Source organism: Ostrinia furnacalis, unplaced genomic scaffold (assembly GCF_004193835.3).
Source record: "Ostrinia furnacalis isolate ACB-3 unplaced genomic scaffold, ASM419383v2 OfSCF7464, whole genome shotgun sequence".
Classification (NCBI taxonomy): Eukaryota; Metazoa; Arthropoda; class Insecta; order Lepidoptera; family Crambidae; genus Ostrinia; species Ostrinia furnacalis.
In genome coordinates this window covers 1,078,636-1,096,113 of record NW_021137703.1, presented here as the reverse complement: position 1 = coordinate 1,096,113, position 17,478 = coordinate 1,078,636, and the positions used below count along the sequence as shown (strand labels likewise).

The following is a 17,478-nucleotide window of genomic DNA, read 5'->3' as shown; positions in this document are numbered from 1 at the left end:
ATAAGTTGGTATTTACTTTAAAAATTTAAAAGACGAAATGTGCTTCTTACAACTATTTATTGATATCAATACATTATTAATAAGGTATTCGATGGTTCTACTGGGTTCTGTGTTTCTAGTTGTCTATACATCCAAGCACACTGGTTTCTTGCAGCATGGTTGCCGATGTCGTTGTACAGTTGCGCCTGAAAAATTCGACATAATTCATTTTAGTTCTATGCGTATCGCATCGCCTATGCTGCCTAGAAAATTATTAGCGTAAATAGTGAAAAATTGGTAATATAATAGCCGTTTTGTAGGTAGGTACAGTCGACAGCACATCAGTTATACATTTTTGTTTAGCCTAATATTTTCAGCGTGCCTCTGAACTGTCAAATAGTTGCAAAAAATGGTTCTGTTTGACGTGACGGTGACGGCATCACGCATCTCTTTTTATCACAGTGTTGCTGCTGTGACATCTCGCTCGCTCAGTTCTTTGTTGCTCTATTCCGCTAGGTATATTAACTTTATGGTCTGAACCAGTCCTAAATTCCTAATAGTTCAGAAACTTAGTTCTCGCACACTTGCATCAAACCGTAACCACACGGTTACTCTGTGGTGCGGTGGACTTAGAAAAGATTCTGAACGCCTTACAAAATCGGCATTATCAACATGAGCCTTCTCGTTATTTAATTTTGAGCGTTAAGAGTTGCATCTCAAACTAATTTGAAAAAAATAAAGCTCAGTTGGAAGAGCAGTCGCCCGGCAAGCGAAAGGTCGTGGGTTCAATTCCTGCCTTAGGCAGTTCGATTTTTTCAAGTTATTTATTATTTTCAAAATGCGCTATCTCACCTGCAAGTACCAGGTCTGCAGCAGGCGGGAGTGCGCGCAGACCCTGGCGAAGTTCTTCTTGACGGTGTCGAGCGCGTCGCAGCACGACTGCAGCACCAGCGCGCGCGCCTCGCCCGCCACCGGCGCAGATGCGATCCGGCACTTGGTGTATAGCAGGAGCGCTGCACGTTAAATAAGTTTTTAAAATATTTTGACCATGTTATAGCTTTCATAAGCGTAATAACTAAAAAAAATGCCGAATAAAAAATACAATTTTAAAGGNCTGGACGCAGACCGCTGCCAATCGATCAACATGGAAAGCATTGGGGGAGGCCTATGTTCAGCAGTGGACGTCCTATGGCTGAAATGATGATGATGATGATGAAATAAATGACCACGACTGCAACACCAGCGCCTGCCCGCCACCGGCGCCGACGCGATCCGGCACTTGGTGTATAGCAGGAGCGCTGCACGTTAAAGATGATCTACACTGAACTGTCTTACCAAACTCATGGATTGATTCAACTGGCGCTGGTGGCGCCCCCCTGTCAATGTCATGAGTGGGACAGTTCACTGTATTGGGTCTATACATGAGTTTTTAAAATAGTCTGTGCGCGTAGTGTGAGTTTACGTCAAACGCATTCGATACCGACAGCGTTAAAAATATATAAAGATTTTATAGTTCTTAAAAGTTTTCGCTGGGGGCGCTGTAAAATCCGTCATACATTTAATGACACTTTTTTACGCAGTCGATATTAAATGCATTTGACGTAAATGACCATGTAATAGATTCCATATGGGTGCCTAATATTTTATAAAGAAAATGCCGAATAAATAACTACAATTTAAATGTCTTAACAAATAAATGACCACGACTGCAACACCAGCGCCTGCCCGCCACCGGCGCCGACGTGATCCGGCACTTGGTGTATAGCAGGAGCGCTGGACGTTAAATAAATAGTCTGTCCACGTTATAACTTCTATATGGGTCCCTCACTTAATATTTTATAAAAATAATTCCGAATAAAAACTGACATTTAAGCTTAGTTGCACCACCTAACTTTGACCGTAACTTTAACGTTATCCGGTGTTTTTTGTATGGATTTGACTGATTTTTGACGTTTGTTAAAGTCAAAGTAAGATGGTGCAACCCAGCCTAAGTCTTAACAAATAAATAACAATAGAGCACGACTGCAGCAGCAGAGCGCGCGCCTCGCTTGCCACCGGCGCCGACGCGATCCGGCACTTGGTGTACAGCAGGAGCGCTGGACGTTACATGAGTTTTTAAAACAGTCTGTGGGCGTAGTATGAGTTTACGTAAACGCATTCGATATAGACTGTATAAAAAAGTGACATTAAGGCTGGGTTGCCATCTACTTTAACTTTGACAAACGTCAAAAATCGGTCAAACTCCATACAAAAAGCACTGGATAGCGTTAAAGTTAAGTGATGCAACACAGCCTAAATGTAAGAATAAGAAATTTATTCATAATGTTCATTACATGTATGACGGATTGTACAGCGCCCCCAGCGGAAACTTTCAAGAACTAAAATCTTTAATATTTTTAACGCATTCGATACGCCCCCTTACAAAAAAAATGCTTCACAAGTCGCCTCCTCGTATAATAACAAAGCGCATGTTTTATTCTATCGATAATTTGGTTAGAAAAAATCGTAGATCCGTCAGCTGTCACAGCGTTTAGTAAAATAAAGCTACTTAAATAACCAATTACCTCTGGCACAGTCATAAGCGCTCCCATGCGCCATAATCCCCGGCAGCACTTTTCTTATCAGCAGCAACGCATTCTTGGCGCAGCCCATGTTCAGCTGGACGTTGGCTATATGCATTTCTGCTGTCGCACCCAAATAGTGCAAATGATATTTCTTAGCCAAAGACACGGCCTCGTTCAATAACATGATATTAGTTGACTGGATATTGCTAAATGAATGTTGTACTTGAGACATAAGAATCATAGCCTTCAGTTTTAAAGACATGTAGTGTAAGCTGTCGTCTTCTGTCTTGCAGAAATCTAAAATGTCGTGAAGAGATTCAAGCGCCTCAGTCGAGTCTCCTTTTAGGAAATACATTTCGGCTTTCAGTAATTGACTTTCCCATCTATCGGATGATGCCAACTGTCTGATGCTTTGTTCTGCTTCTTCCCATTTTCCTGAAAAATTGAAAATATGTTATGTGAAAATTACATTCGGACCGGAGAACGGTTGGTTATGCAAAGACAATTTTGAGAAGTCATTTAGTACAACCTTCTACCATATAGAAACGACATTGACTGGCTTGGTGTTTGGTGAATTGTTACACGAGCGGATTGCTAATTATGTTATTTATAATATCCTTTTATTTTGGACCAATTACGAATTGGCCCAAAACGAATTGGACCAATAACGAATTGGCCCAATAGCGAATTCGACCAATCGCGAATTGGACTAATCGCGAATTTGTAAATTTTTCACGATTGGACCAATTGCGAATTGGACCAAGGCGAGCGCGGGTCACTGACCTGCCATGAGCGCGGCGGCGGCGTGGTTGCGCGCGGCGACGGCCAGCAGGCGCGGGTGCTGCAGGTGCGAGCGAGCGCGGGTCACTGACCTGCCATGAGCGCGGCGGCGGCGTGGTTGCGCGCGGCGACGGCCAGCAGGCGCGGGTGCTGCAGGTGCGAGCGAGCGCGGGTCACTGACCTGCCATGAGCGCGGCGGCGGCGTGGTTGCGCGCGGCGACGGCCAGCAGGCGCGGGTGCTGCAGGTGCGAGCGAGCGCGGGTCACTGACCTGCCATGAGCGCGGCGGCGGCGTGGTTGCGCGCGGCGACGGCCAGCAGGCGCGGGTGCTGCAGGTGCGAGCGAGCGCGGGTCACTGACCTGCCATGAGCGCGGCGGCGGCGTGGTTGCGCGCGGCGACGGCCAGCAGGCGCGGGTGCTGCAGGTGCGAGCGAGCGCGGGTCACTGACCTGCCATGAGCGCGGCGGCGGCGTGGTTGCGCGCGGCGACGGCCAGCAGGCGCGGGTGCTGCAGGTGCGAGCGAGCGCGGGTCACTGACCTGCCATGAGCGCGGCGGCGGCGTGGTTGCGCGCGGCGACGGCCAGCAGGCGCGGGTGCTGCAGGTGCGAGCGAGCGCGGGTCACTGACCTGCCATGAGCGCGGCGGCGGCGTGGTTGCGCGCGGCGACGGCCAGCAGGCGCGGGTGCTGCAGGTGCGAGGCGAGCGCGGCGGCCAGCGCGGGCTCCCCCCGCCACGCCGCCGTCACCACGAGCCCGGCGCACGCGGTCGCCATCGACTCCGTCCAGTGCCACACGCTGCTGCTGCCCACGTTGCACTCTGTAATTGCCATAAAAAAAACTAAGAACAACTAGCATGACGAATAGTCAATATACACTTACATAATCAAAACCGAATGTTCTTTGCAAAGAACTATTATTTTCAATCGATAATTTTTGTTCCTCCTTAGGCACATCGTAAATTTTAGCGAAGGCCTCCAGATACGAACTTTAAATTAGAATAAATACTCACTAGTATTCAAATTGAGAAGCAGCTGGCAGCTCACAGACGCCATCTCCGTTTTCCCATACAGAGCCCACAGTGCCGCCGTGTTAGCCAAGCCCGCCAAAGTTAAGTCAGTCATGGAATGCAAGTAGTTCAACGAATCCCCCTTAGTGATGATCTGCGAATGACGAGCAATCTAAACACGGCTGATATATCTGACAGTTCACAAGAAAGAACTAGAAGGCAGTGCTGGGCGAATGTAATTTTTTTGTCTTCACAAAGCAAAAAATTATATTCGCCGGAAGCCCCACAGAAACTAGCTCTAAACTAAGCTGTAAAAAACTTCGCATTTGCTTTATACAAGGTGACACATTTTTGTTTCCATCCACATTGTACTGTGCCACATTTTCACTTTAACTTCCATCAAGTGAACCCGGCCGAGACCTTATTCCGAAATACGTGCGCACGGGATCTTTCCACTCGCTTACTTAAGTTTTAAAGGAGCTTATAGATTAAGTAACAACCAACACTACCAAAAATGGGAATTCTGAACTCCATGGTACCTTTTAAGGAGAATCCAGCGGTGACTCCACATCCTGGTCTTACAGTTTAATATTAGAAGTAGTTGAAGTAAATTTATTTTTTAAACAATTTATAAAATATAATGAAATTAATAGTAAATTCAATAATTTAACTATAAATTCAAATAATGCTTTATGAGCTAAGAAATAAAATGGCTAATTCATTACAATAAATGTCATGTATAAATGCAATAAAAAACCATAGAAATGTAGAAAGACTACTAGGGTCCGATCTTTATAGCGCAAAATAGAATTGCTGAAAATGATGTGGATGACGCCACAACTAAATAGTGTTTTTGAAAAAGGTAAAAATTAATTTAAATGCTAAAAAGCTTATTAAGGATGTCGTACTAGATGACTAAAGGAGAAATATGGAAACTTCAGGCTTCCCCAACCAGCCTGGTGATGTATTGTTCAATTTTCTGAGTAAATAATCATCATCATCATCAACAGCCCTTTACAGTCCACTGCTGGACTATGAGCCTCCTCCACTATAGTGGAGGGTTTTGCCATTATCCCCACGCTTGGCAGGCGGGTTAGAGATCGCAGTTTAAAAGATTGATGTTTTTCAGAGAGCGCTGCTGCCCGTTCTTTGTTTGATGTGTAGTCCCTAAGTCGCCTCTTGTGACACCCGTGGGAAGAGTAGGGGTTGATGACAAATGTATTTTACTCTGCCGTCACCACACGGCTTACGTATTAGTAAGAGTAAATAATAAGTATTATTAATCTCTTCTAATCATTAACTACAAAGCAGTTTTTTTTATTTGACTGTCCTTCCTTATTACAAGGCGCAACGTATCATAACGTTTTGTTTTGCTAGGGGAAAAGTATATCAATGTAGATGGTGACAAAAAATTCACGAATGACATGAACACGAGTTAATACTTCGACAATCCAGTCTTGATAGAAAAAATATCATACTACGAGCAACTTGGGATCGTTGAGGTATTAACACTGATCTTCTACACAATCTAGGCATACAGAAACCTTATAAAATCTGTGATCGACACTGATTTAATATTTTAGATGTCGTCTGTACACTGAGCACAAATAAATATCGTTCTCGTTATGGTATGGTAATCGTATTAATTGTATGATAACCAGAACAGCGCCGCTTCGTCTACTTTACTCGCGCTAGAGGTACTGCGATCACAGATTTAAAAACAGTTTCAGTATACCCTCGTAAAGCCCGATCTCCGAGCACGTAGAATTTTGTCCAATGACCCCAAGCTACCCATCCTTATCGCTCGCGCGTAATTATATTGCTGTCGCGACTGTGCGACGCAGTGAGTGTGCGAGCGCAACAGCAACATAATTACGGGCGAGCGATAATGATGGGTAGCTTGGGGTCATTGGACAAAATTCCACGTGCTCGGCGACCAGACTATAGCACACAGAAGGCACAAGCCGTGCGGAAAAAAAACTGCAAAAAAAAACAAAAATGTACCACAAATAAGCTGCTACGTACATTCGCGCCAGCACTGCCGCTGGGCGGCTGTGGAACCGACCTGGAAGACCTCGGAGGGCCTGGCGCCGTTGACGGCCGCGTGTTGGGCCATCAGTTGCGCGGCGGCGGCGGCCACTCGCGGCGCGCGCGGCACTCGGGCCAGCAGCGCCGCCCGCCGCGCGCGCCCGCCCGCTAAGGCGCCCCACGCCGCCGCGTGCGCTAAGCACGCGCCGTCGCCCGCCTCTTGCGCAGCAGCCAGCGCCTCGCGAACTCCCTCCATTGCTACCGACCTAATGAGGGCTATCGTTTTAGCGCTCACCAGTTGGCGCCACTGTAGAGTAAGGTCCTGTCACTTGCTAGTAGCGAAGACAGTGGCACCAACTGGTGAGCGCTAAAGTGGTAGGAGGACTATCGCATTTGCACTCATCAAGATGGCGCCACTGTAGAGTAAGGTCCTGTCAATCGCCAGGGGTGCCAACTGTTAAGTATAAAAACGATAGCCCTCATTTGTACGACACAATGGGTGCGTTTCCCAGAAAAAAGCTCTCGCAAAATCCCAATCGCTACGGCAGTTTTCGGCAAGGACACTTCAATAGTGTTTGCTAACTGTGACAGCGCTTGCCGCTTGGCGATCGCCATTTTGCTTCCAAGCGCTTTTTTCCGCGAAACGCCCCCAATAATTTATTGCTATAGGTGTACCAGAATCTCATGGCAAACAAAAATATTGGAAAAGTGTGTTTTTCATATGGCAATTGTCTATGGCTTTATTGTCACCTGTCAAAGTAAATCAAGAGATCTGTCAGCCGCAGCAGATATTTTGTAATCTCTTCATGCCTATTTGTTATTTTTGTGAAAAAGTCGAAAAAGCTCAAGTAAGTCATATTGTTTTCAATGTGTATTGTAAAATAAGGCATAATTCAAAGTCAATCTTTGATTTTAAAGTGCGTCGTTGAGTTGACAGTAAGTTGGAGTGAAATGTTTTGATACATTTAGTTTATTACCTAACTGCGTCAGAAGGAGGGTTATGTTTATTTTTATATTATTCTTACCTAATAGCTGCTTTATCGGGGTTTTCAGGTGTACTTCATACATTGGTGCAGAGGAATGGTGAAAATGTTATGACCATGTAAAGAAAATTGAAAAAGATTTCATCAAGCAAGTTTGAGTAATTGAAATGCTGAAAGATAAAAAATGCCTCTTTAACTTGATCATCTATTGAAGAATAAGAAATGCAAGTGGAGTTCTTAGAATCGTTTTCTAGTTCTGAATGAAATGATAAGTTACAAGTATGATACTTAATAAAATTATTTACAGTAATACACGGTTTACTTATTTTTCAAGACATACTCCTATGTTAAAAACCCGATGTACCTATAACAACATTCTTCATACACACACCTAAAATGTATAGGTAGGCATTCGTACTTCATGTTATATTAATATTAGGGTAAGGTGGGGCACAATGAAACAAAAAAACGTTTTTTGTTCATAGAAACAAAATACCTTAATATTTTAATAAACTCTTTTCAAGAAAATTTACATTAGCTATCCCTTTAATAATCAACAATATCAAACTACATGTTTCTATAAGTAATCTTAAATTATTGGCACTTTTTCGAGATCAATTTTTTGTTGTACTGTGCCCCAGATCTGGGGTACAGTAAAACTAGGGTAGGGGTACTATGAAACAGATTGGGGCACAGTCCGTAAACACTCTTCGCACTTTGTAGTTTGGNGCTGTGCGCCGCACTGAGCCCGCGCGCCTCCCTAGGCGAGCTGTGCACTGGTGTCATGAGTTGTGCAGTGCACAAATCTGTAACGCTTGTTTAAACGCACAAAACGGTAATGTGTCACATGTTGTAGCATCTCCAAAGGTTAGTATTTTCTGCTGAGTTGATCCAGGTTCTTATGAAGGGGCTAACACCCGTATTCACAAACCATGCTTGCTTAAGTGAAGCAGCAAATCGAACGCACAGCGTTGAATAGAGCTCTGTGATTGTTTCGCTTGTGACCCTGTGCGTCCACGCGCACTTTGAGACGACCTCATAGTAATGTTTGTGAATATGGTAAGACAGGGTCGGACTGGGCCGGAAGGGCCCGGGTGGCTGATAGCAATCCCGAGGCCCGAGACTAGATCATGGTGATGGGATACTATCGAAAAATACTGAGATACACAAATTGAGATAAACAAACTGTAAAAAATTTATTACAATACTAAAATAAAGTAAAATAATAAGTAGGGTAGGGTGGGGCACAATCCGCACAATGAAACAAAAAAACGTTTTTTGTTCATAGAAACAAAATATCTTATTATTTTAATAAACTATTTTCAAGAAAATTTACATTAGCTATTCCTTTAATAATCAACAATATCAAACTACATGTTTCTTTAAGTAATCTTAAATTTATTGGCACTTTTTCGAGATCAATTTTTTGTTGTACCTACTGTGCCCCAGATCTGGGGTACAATAAAACTAGGGTAGGGGTACTATGAAACAGATTGGGGCACAGTCCGTTAACACTCTTCGCACTTTGTAGTTGGGCGTATATCGCACGACCTGTCCCTCTTCTTCTCGGTTTTCCTTTTTTTCTTGAAATACCTTTACAATGTGCTGAAATCAACATTTTTCAGATTTTCTGCTTCTCTTAAGTTCATATCTGCTTCATTAGGTCTTCGCTATATCCGTTTTTCTTTTCCGGTTACGAACCATTGTGGTGTTTTCTAAAAACAAAAACTTATCTTACACTGAAACATGTTTTACTGTGCCCCGTTTCACTGTACCCCATGACCCCCTTCAATAACACAAAAACATAATAACATTCTTTAGGTTATAAACACCGGCCTTCGTCTGATGTCAATATTACAAGAAATATGCAAGAATTATTAAAAAAATAGCCATACATACCTTTGGTAAACAGTGTACTAATAAAATCGAAAACCATTTCGTGAAAAAAGATACGAATTACTTTCAAAAATCAGTTTTTTTGCAAGAATTCAACAGGCAGCTTTCAAATTGAGAAAAGACAACTGCACCAAGATGGCAGTGCGAACGCTTAAGAGCGTTTACGCCGTTTGGNATATTAAACTTGTTTTACTGTACCCCGTGTGTCACTGTGCCCCCTGTAACCCTAGTCATAAATAAAAAATTAAACAGTATCAAGATCGTTTAATCCAATTTCCCCAGTATTGCACTCAACAAAGTTTATTTTCCCCATTTGCCATGAGATTCTGGTACACCTATACTATCATGTGGTTTGTTGGTAGTAACAGCTCAAGATTACAATCCTGATTTTGAACTTTAATTTATCACTTCAAATTGTATCATATTCACAGCAGTGATTTGTGATGGTGTGATTTTGGGAAGGAAAACTATTATTATAAACAAGACTCGTGTGGCGACAACTGCATTATCATAATCCAGTTCTCGCCAGCGTTACAACACTTACATATGCCCAAATTGAGTGTGCATGGCGGCGCGGTTCAAAGCAGCATATCGAAAATTCTTGTTCCTGTCGTTACAGTTACTACCGCCATACACGCTTAGTACCGAGCGATCGAAACAGTTGTACAGAGAAGCTTGAGCTCCACAGAATTCCTTCATTCTTATACAGTTTAGAAAACTAAGGAAGTGCTGAAAAGTTACAAAATATTTTTACAAATAATCAATTATTACTGAAAAAACTAGTTTTATAGCCTGACCAGGAACATAAAAACCCTGGCATAGAGGCGCCTCAATTGCATTTGATAGTGCAACACTGAGTACAGTCGTACCTGTGTTAAATTAATAGGCTAAATTTATGTATCAGGATTCAGGATTACGGGCTAATTTGATATTTTCATAAATTACCGAAAAAATATTATTAAAGGTAACCTGGTTTAAATAAATTAAATGAAACCATCAATCGAGCTAGTAGGATTTATTTTATTATTCATCAATAATCAAATTCAGAACTTGAATATTCAACTGCAATGTCTGCTCATGAACGCTTCAAACTCGGTACTTCTTTCCCAATTCCATAAAATTCAAAACTTAGAAAGTGACAAAAAACTTTAAAATAGGTAGTTGAAACAGACTACAGCTAATTTTCATAGTGGACTGTACTATACGATAAACTTGTCAGTCAATTTGACAACCTTTGTCGGAAACATTATTCAATGAAAATGTTGTCCGAACCGTTAGTATTTCTCTTCGACAAATACATTAACACATTGTGAACCACTTTTCTTTCACGACTATAAAAATATTTTAGCAATTTAATTCACAAAATCAATTGCACACATTTAAAATAAAGTTTGTTTACACTTTGACAACAATAGACTGACATGCAAGGTGACATGTCAATGAAGTTTTCAGTTACTGTTGCCATTAAAAGAAATTAGTACCATTAGTTTTCCGCAACATGGCGAGGGTTTTTATGTTCCTGGTCAGGCTATAAATATTGCACTTTCAAGTTTTATACTGTTGGAATTAAAGACTTACAATGTCTGGATATTCTGGTATATCATTTATGATCTGCAAAATAGTTTTCTGTAACTGGCGAGGTGGCATTGCTTTTCTTTCGTTGATTTGGAGCAAATTGGCCTGTTGCGCCGTAAATAATTCAGCTTGCTTTCTTGACCATTGACACTCTTCAAAACTGCTGAAATATTTCAACATAAATTGCCATTAATCTTTTGGTACATATCACCACTTAAGCCACTTAAAACAATATGATTACTTATAATACACTAGGTTCTCCCCGCGGCTTCACCCGCGTGAAATTGAGTCTGTGACAGATCGTCATAAATTATAGCCTATATGTTATTCTGGGTTATAAACAATAATACTGTAAAGTTTCATCAAAATCCGTTCAGTAGTTTTTGCGTGAATGAATAACAAACATTCAGACATCCAGACATCCAAACTTTCGCATTTATAATATTAGTAAGAAGTAAGATTAGTAGGCTGAGATGAATATAGGTGAGGTCATATAAATTAAAAACTTACTTGTCTCTGTCAATAATATTCATTTTCATAGACAGTTCAGTAGGTTTAGCTTCTTCAGACAATGCTGGTGATGTTGAAGTAGGACCTTGGGGTTCCATGTTGTTGAGTTTCTGAAAATTACTTACATAATTAAATAATAATAATACTAATAATAAAAATACATGACTAATACACATAGAAAATACCTTGCCCAATACAGTTGTATTCATGTGCACAAAAATTAATAACTTAATTTAGTATACCTTATGATTTTTTTTAAGTGAATATTATTACCTCTTTACTCAATGATCTCATCATTAAACCAGGTCTACCTCTTTGGTAATACAAGCAAAATGATTTGTACAGTGATACCACTTGTGTAAAACTGAGTTTGTCCAAGTGCAATAGTATTCTTCTCAAGTAAAATCCTGAAAGTAAAAAAAATAAATAAATAAATAATAAATATCCTTGGACATTTTACACTGCGCTTCTAGTCCCAAACTAAGCAAAGCTTGTACTATGGGTACTAGACAACGGATATAAACATAAAGTATATAAAGTAACAATAATGTGTTATGGGTATTATAACCATATAATGTTAGAGTAAGTTACTGCACTAGTTTTGGTTGTCATTTAAATATGTAACTTAAAATGGTTTTAAAGGAATTAACCTCAACAATTTCTAATATCTTATCTACTTACCTAAAACACTGTATCTGGTTATAACACATGGATTAGTTTCATTCTGTTCAATCATCAATTTGTCAATGGTGGACGTAACACAATCCATAAGTGCGCTAATGCCATTAACATAAATATTTTGTAGTCGAACACAAAAATTCTGCAGGTGAACGCTCAACAAATTGTACCTTCCATCAGTTAGAAGAGTTTCTAATTCTTTAAATTCCATATCAGGACACTGTAAACATTATTTTCATATAAGAACAAGAATTACAAATAGTTTGTGAGTGAATCTTTTCATAAAAAAAAAACTGTCTATCTTTAATTGTGTACAGTCATGATGATAATAATAATCCAATTATATTTCATATAATTTTACAGGGCAATCAATATAGTCATAGCATACCACAATAAATTCATAAAATAATTTTACATACCTGAATTAATTTCAATGCCAAAATACAGAAATCTTTTCTATATTTAGGAGCAACAATACAATCAATTTTTTGTTTCTCTAAAACAGAAATTCACAAATTAGTTAGACCACAATTTTATTTAGTGACTATGCCTAAGATTATGCCTTACAGAAGAGGATCTTAGATTTTTTTTAAAATTAAACAAGACAGGCCTGAAACCATTGAGGATAAAATGATTGGTTCTTCGTAAAGGCTTCTAGATGCAGAAATATATAAACTCTTAGGTATTTTAGCATCAAAGAAAGACATAAATTGCGCTTCTGAAGCCGGCTAAATACTTATTCCGACAATTGCATTGTTACGTATTTATGCAACTCGGAAGCACAATACGGACAGCGTAAGATCGGTCATTGTGGAAGCTGGAAAGCCTTGGGGGAGGCCTCTGTCCAGCATTGGATGTTATAGGGCTGAAACTATATAACAGAGCCCCGATTACGGTAACTTTTATAACGTCTACAATCCAGACGCGTTTCTGATTCTGCGATACGATTGGTCAAAACAGCTGACGTACGCTGTTGAACGACCAATCGTATCGCAGAATCGAGAAGCGTGTCTGGATTGTTGACGGTAAAAAATACCGTAATCGGGGCTCAGTATAGCGCATGTTACGGAATCAATGTTTTATTTTTACCTTCGACTTTTAGAAGCCCATACTCCCGTATAAATGCCACGACTGCTATTTTGTGAGGCGTTATATTTTCATCGTGTCCTTTGATGATTAACTTTACAAAATCTAAATTATCGTTTACTAAATCCATTATAGGAAATTTAAATTACAATACCCGGCCATACAAACAAACATCAGAAACAANCGTTTCCCGCGCTTTTTTCAAACAATTTTTTGTTTGACATGACAATGACATTGAAGTTTGACTGTTGACAGCTGATTTAGAGCTGTGCCTTTTATATTATATCTATATTAGGGAATCAGGGGGAATCAGACTCAAACGAGTAATCGTTATACACCCACTCAAGTACTTCAAATTTGTTATTTCATTTATTTAATAATTTTCACAAGCAAAGATCTTATCGCGCTGACATGACAAAAGTGTGAGTATGAAGTGCTCCCCCTCAGTCCCTCATCATAAAATCATTCAATCATCAAGAAGGAAGAGCTTTGGAATTTGGAAGCTCTATCTACGTTTTTGAGATTTATCATGTCTGTGGATTTAGCCCTACACACACTATGAGCCATTGACAAGTGGGCATAGAGCCCAATCAAATGCTTGTTCTTGTCTCTTGTGTTATTTTTTTCTGTCAATGGTTCATTCATTACATTTCTTGTTGTTTGGTGTTTCTCCGTATTTTAAAGTTTATAGCAAATTAAAAATTATGTATTTTCTACACGATCTGAATCGTGAAAAAACAACAACAAGTCAGTGAAATAATGTAAAGCACAACACAAAACATATTTTGTTTTTTTTAGCAACATTTTTTGTAGACTTCAAGAATGGGAAGATTGTGGATATCGCTTTTGAAAGTGCTTTATTTATTTGTATACACTGAAACATCACGCGTGACTGTCTATCAAGGAGATACTTTGCCTCACCATGGACGATGCGAGCCAATTACCATTCAGTTTTGCCAGCAACTGAGATACAATGAAACCATATTTCCCAACATTCTTAATCATGCTAAACAAGAAGATGCTGGACCTGAAGTACATCAGTTCACACCATTAATCAAAATAAATTGTTCCCCAGACCTCAAATTCTTCTTGTGTTCAGTGTATGCACCTGTTTGCACAATTTTGGATACTCCTATACTGCCATGCCGTCATTTATGTGAATCCGCGAAACACAATTGCGACCAACTGATGATAGACTACGGCTTCCCATGGCCAGAGCATCTGGAATGTTCAAGGTTCCCGGTTGCTACAGATGAAAATGTCATATGTGTTGGTGATAATAATGTTACACATAAATCAAAGAAACCTACAGAAACCAAGCTACCTAAAGTAGATTTCAAATCGAATATTGAAAGGGATCCTACTAAACTGCATAGTGCAAAAGATTATGGATTTGTTTGTCCTGTACATTTTAAAGTACCCAAGAGTTTGGATTTGGAATATTCTCTGAAGGTTGGAGATAAGATTGAACATGATTGTGGTGCACCATGTAATGGCATGTTTTTCAGTCAGGATGAAAAAAACTTTTCAAGATTGTGGATTGGTATTTGGGCAACACTATGCACTGTGAGCTGTTTATTTACTGTTCTAACTTTTTTAATTGACACAGATAGATTTAGATATCCAGAAAGACCTATTATATTCCTATCCGTATGTTACTTGATGGTAGCTGCAGCATATATCATGGGATGGAGTGCTGGAGACAGTGTTAGTTGTCAAGGGCCTTTTCCCTCGACAATAAGTGGGACAAGATTACCAAACATATCAATCATATCACAAGGCACAAAACATGAACCATGTACAATACTTTTTATGGTGGTATATTTCTTCAGCATGGCATCAAGTATTTGGTGGGTTGTCTTGACACTCACATGGTTTTTGGCAGCTGGACTTAAATGGGGCCATGAAGCTATAGAAGCAAACTCACAATATTTTCATTTAGCAGCTTGGGCAGTGCCCGCCATCAAGACAATATCGATACTAGCAATGGGAAAAGTTGATGGTAAGAATAAGTGCAATTTTTTTTTAATATTTAACTAGAATATAGTCCTGCTTATTCCATTCCATGCCCAAATCCTTGTTGTAATTACATTTTGCAACTAAATATGGTACAAAATAAATCATTGTGAATTCTTCTTCTTTTCGTGTCGACAACAAACCTACACAGTGTCAGCCCAAAACTCCGCCACAAGGCGTTGTCAGTAGCACTCATCAAATCCTCCTGAGTGCAGTTGCTTGGGCACTTGTGAATGGAAAAACAATTTTGAAATAATAAATCTCAGTTATGTGTACCTACTGTCTCTTTGGCAATGAAACCTAAAAGAAAAAAAAGTTCAGAAATATTTTATGGAATTGAAGATCTCTCTAAGCTCACTGAGCTACTAGAAAATGTTGCCAGCAAAAGCGACTTTATATACAAAATAATTAACAAAAACCAACTTCGCTTGAATTGTGCTGATGTAGAAGTATATAAATCCATATTAAATGTTATCCGAGAGAAAGGACTCATTGGACACACATTCAACAGAAAAGACACCAGACCTTTTAGAGTTGTTATTAAGAATCTTCATCACTCAACGCCTATTAGCAGTATAATAGAAGCTCTTGAAGAAACAGGAAACACAGTTATTGGAGAGATAATAAATGCAAAATATGGACCTGAAAAGAAACCCACCTCCACATTTTTTGCTACCCTACAACAAAACCCCAACAACGAAGCCGTTAGGAGCATCAAATACATTAATCATCAATCAGTTGTCATAGAACAACCACGAAAACGAAACACAATTATTCAGTGCCAAAAATGCCAGCAATATGGACACTCCAAAAACTATTGTATGCGACCATACCGCTGCGTAAAATGTGCCCAAGGACATAGAACAGCAGACTGTCCTAAAACCGATCGGAATACTCCTGCAAAATGCGCCCTATGCTTTGGTGCACATCCAGCCAACTTCAAGGGTTGCGAGGTATACAAGGAAATACTATCCAGGAAGTCAAACAAACAGGCACACATAAAGGCTAGAGGAAGAATAATACAATCGGAAAACACAGATAACCAGCAAGTGTTAGTAAATCGGACACTTGGTGCTAAAACCGACAGAAAGCAAAAAACACAACCTCAAGAAATAACAGACAGCAACAGAAATGAGAGAGTAAGTTACGCAGATGCATTGAGAAGGAATAAGAACGAAGAAACAACAACATCAAATAAAATCGAAGAAATGCTCCTCAAACAAGCAGAAAAGTTTGACATCATATTACAACAAATGAGCACGTTAATTAACCTNAAAAAAAAGAAATATTTTAATTGCTAATACAAATAATTTTAATCTTGTATTTTGTTGCAGGTGATATTCTATCTGGTGTGTGTTACGTTGGAATATGGGATGCTGAGGCTTTACGTGGATTTGTACTAGCACCGCTCTGTGTATATCTTGTCCTAGGAACAGTATTTCTTTTGGCTGGATTTGTATCATTGTTTCGTATAAGAACTGTAATGAAACATGACGGCACAAAAACAGATAAATTGGAAAAACTAATGATTAGAATTGGTGTATTTGGAGTCTTGTATACAGTGCCAGCCTTGATAGTTATTGCTTGTCTTTTTTATGAGCAAGCTCATTTTGATAATTGGATGGTGACATGGCATAGGGATATGTGCTCTACACCTCTTTACTCTATCCCCTGTCCATTCACACGTCATGAGATGGAGAGACCTAAGTTTGAAATGTTCATGATTAAGTACTTAATGACAATGATAGTTGGTATAACATCCAGTTTTTGGATTTGGTCAGGAAAAACTTTAGTTTCCTGGCGTCAATTCTTTGATAGAATAAAAGGTAGAAGAGTTGAAGTGTATGTTTAATTTTCGCAGCTGTCATTTTATTTTTAATATTTTTACTTTTAGCTACAATATAAGGCTGATAATGTAAATAGGAGTCTCAGTAATTTGATAAGTTTTTTATACAAATAAGTATTTTTAATGTGAGTATTAATTAAGAATCAATGTATTAATAAATATTTTCATTTTCAATTATCTTTTCTTTAGTGATTCCATTATTCAGGGGCCATGAACCTCTACAGAAAGATCTGTCTGCAAACTATATCTGTTTTTGAGCGCTTAAGACAATTTAAAGACTTTAGGAACAATCAAATAGATTTGCCTTGCTTGCAGAATATGCCTGTAATTTTCATGTACCACTAAGGAAGAAATTGCCCTCCTTCAGAGATACACCTTACTGGTGTAGTATGCCATGAGTGGATGTTAATAGGTTTTAGAGCATGTAGTGGGTAACCTTAAATTGAATGGAAAAAAATATTAAACTTGCTACTTATTACATTACATAAAGGTAAATAAAATTCAGATGGCAAAGATTTACTTAAAAAAAGAAA

General features: G+C 39.5%; 2 protein-coding genes across 4 annotated transcripts; one reads left to right on the top strand and one right to left on the bottom strand.

Moving 5' to 3' along the window:
* Nucleotides 1–41: 41 nt before the first annotated feature.
* On the bottom strand, nt 42–13,260 carry ida (anaphase promoting complex subunit 5 ida). 3 transcript variants are annotated; one of them, XM_028321002.1, is made up of 13 exons: nt 13,087–13,239; nt 12,417–12,493; nt 12,001–12,217; nt 11,593–11,726; nt 11,320–11,429; nt 10,813–10,972; nt 9,779–9,963; nt 6,393–6,621; nt 4,331–4,499; nt 3,950–4,138; nt 2,544–2,978; nt 832–992; nt 42–185 (listed from the first exon to the last, which is right to left on the bottom strand). In XM_028321002.1, the coding sequence occupies exons 1-13, from the start codon at nt 13,211–13,213 to the stop codon at nt 66–68; spliced, it is 2,313 nt and encodes a 770-aa protein (XP_028176803.1). In that variant the 5' UTR covers nt 13,214–13,239; the 3' UTR covers nt 42–65. The 3 variants fall into 3 exon arrangements, with proteins under 3 accessions (XP_028176803.1, XP_028176804.1, XP_028176805.1); XM_028321003.1 differs by having other exon boundaries at nt 4,331–4,481; XM_028321004.1 differs by lacking the exons at nt 42–185; nt 832–992 and adding an exon at nt 1,634–1,752 and having other exon boundaries at nt 13,087–13,260.
* A 434-nt stretch (nt 13,261–13,694) lies between these two features.
* Nucleotides 13,695–17,119, top strand: fz (frizzled class receptor). Its single transcript, XM_028321005.1, has 2 exons — nt 13,695–15,085; nt 16,434–17,119. Exons 1-2 carry the CDS (start codon nt 13,906–13,908, stop codon nt 16,949–16,951), a joined length of 1,698 nt encoding a protein of 565 aa, XP_028176806.1. The 5' UTR covers nt 13,695–13,905; the 3' UTR covers nt 16,952–17,119.
* The last annotated feature ends 359 nt before the right edge of the window (nt 17,120–17,478 follow it).

Bases quoted from the DNA above. Each gene is read 5' to 3' on its own strand.
- ida (XM_028321002.1), bottom strand. From the start codon at position 13,213: ATGGATTTAGTAAACGATAATTTAGATTTTGTAAAGTTAATCATCAAA. The intron at 10,973-11,319 runs GTAAGTTTTTAA...GAAATATTTCAG, and splicing joins AATATTATTGACAGAGACAA to CAGTTTTGAAGAGTGTCAAT. The intron at 186-831 runs GTGAGATAGCGC...CGAATTTTTCAG, and splicing joins TGCAGACCTGGTACTTGCAG to GCGCAACTGTACAACGACAT.
- fz (XM_028321005.1), top strand. From the start codon at position 13,906: ATGGGAAGATTGTGGATATCGCTTTTGAAAGTGCTTTATTTATTTGTA. The intron at 15,086-16,433 runs GTAAGAATAAGT...ATTTTGTTGCAG, and splicing joins AGCAATGGGAAAAGTTGATG to GTGATATTCTATCTGGTGTG.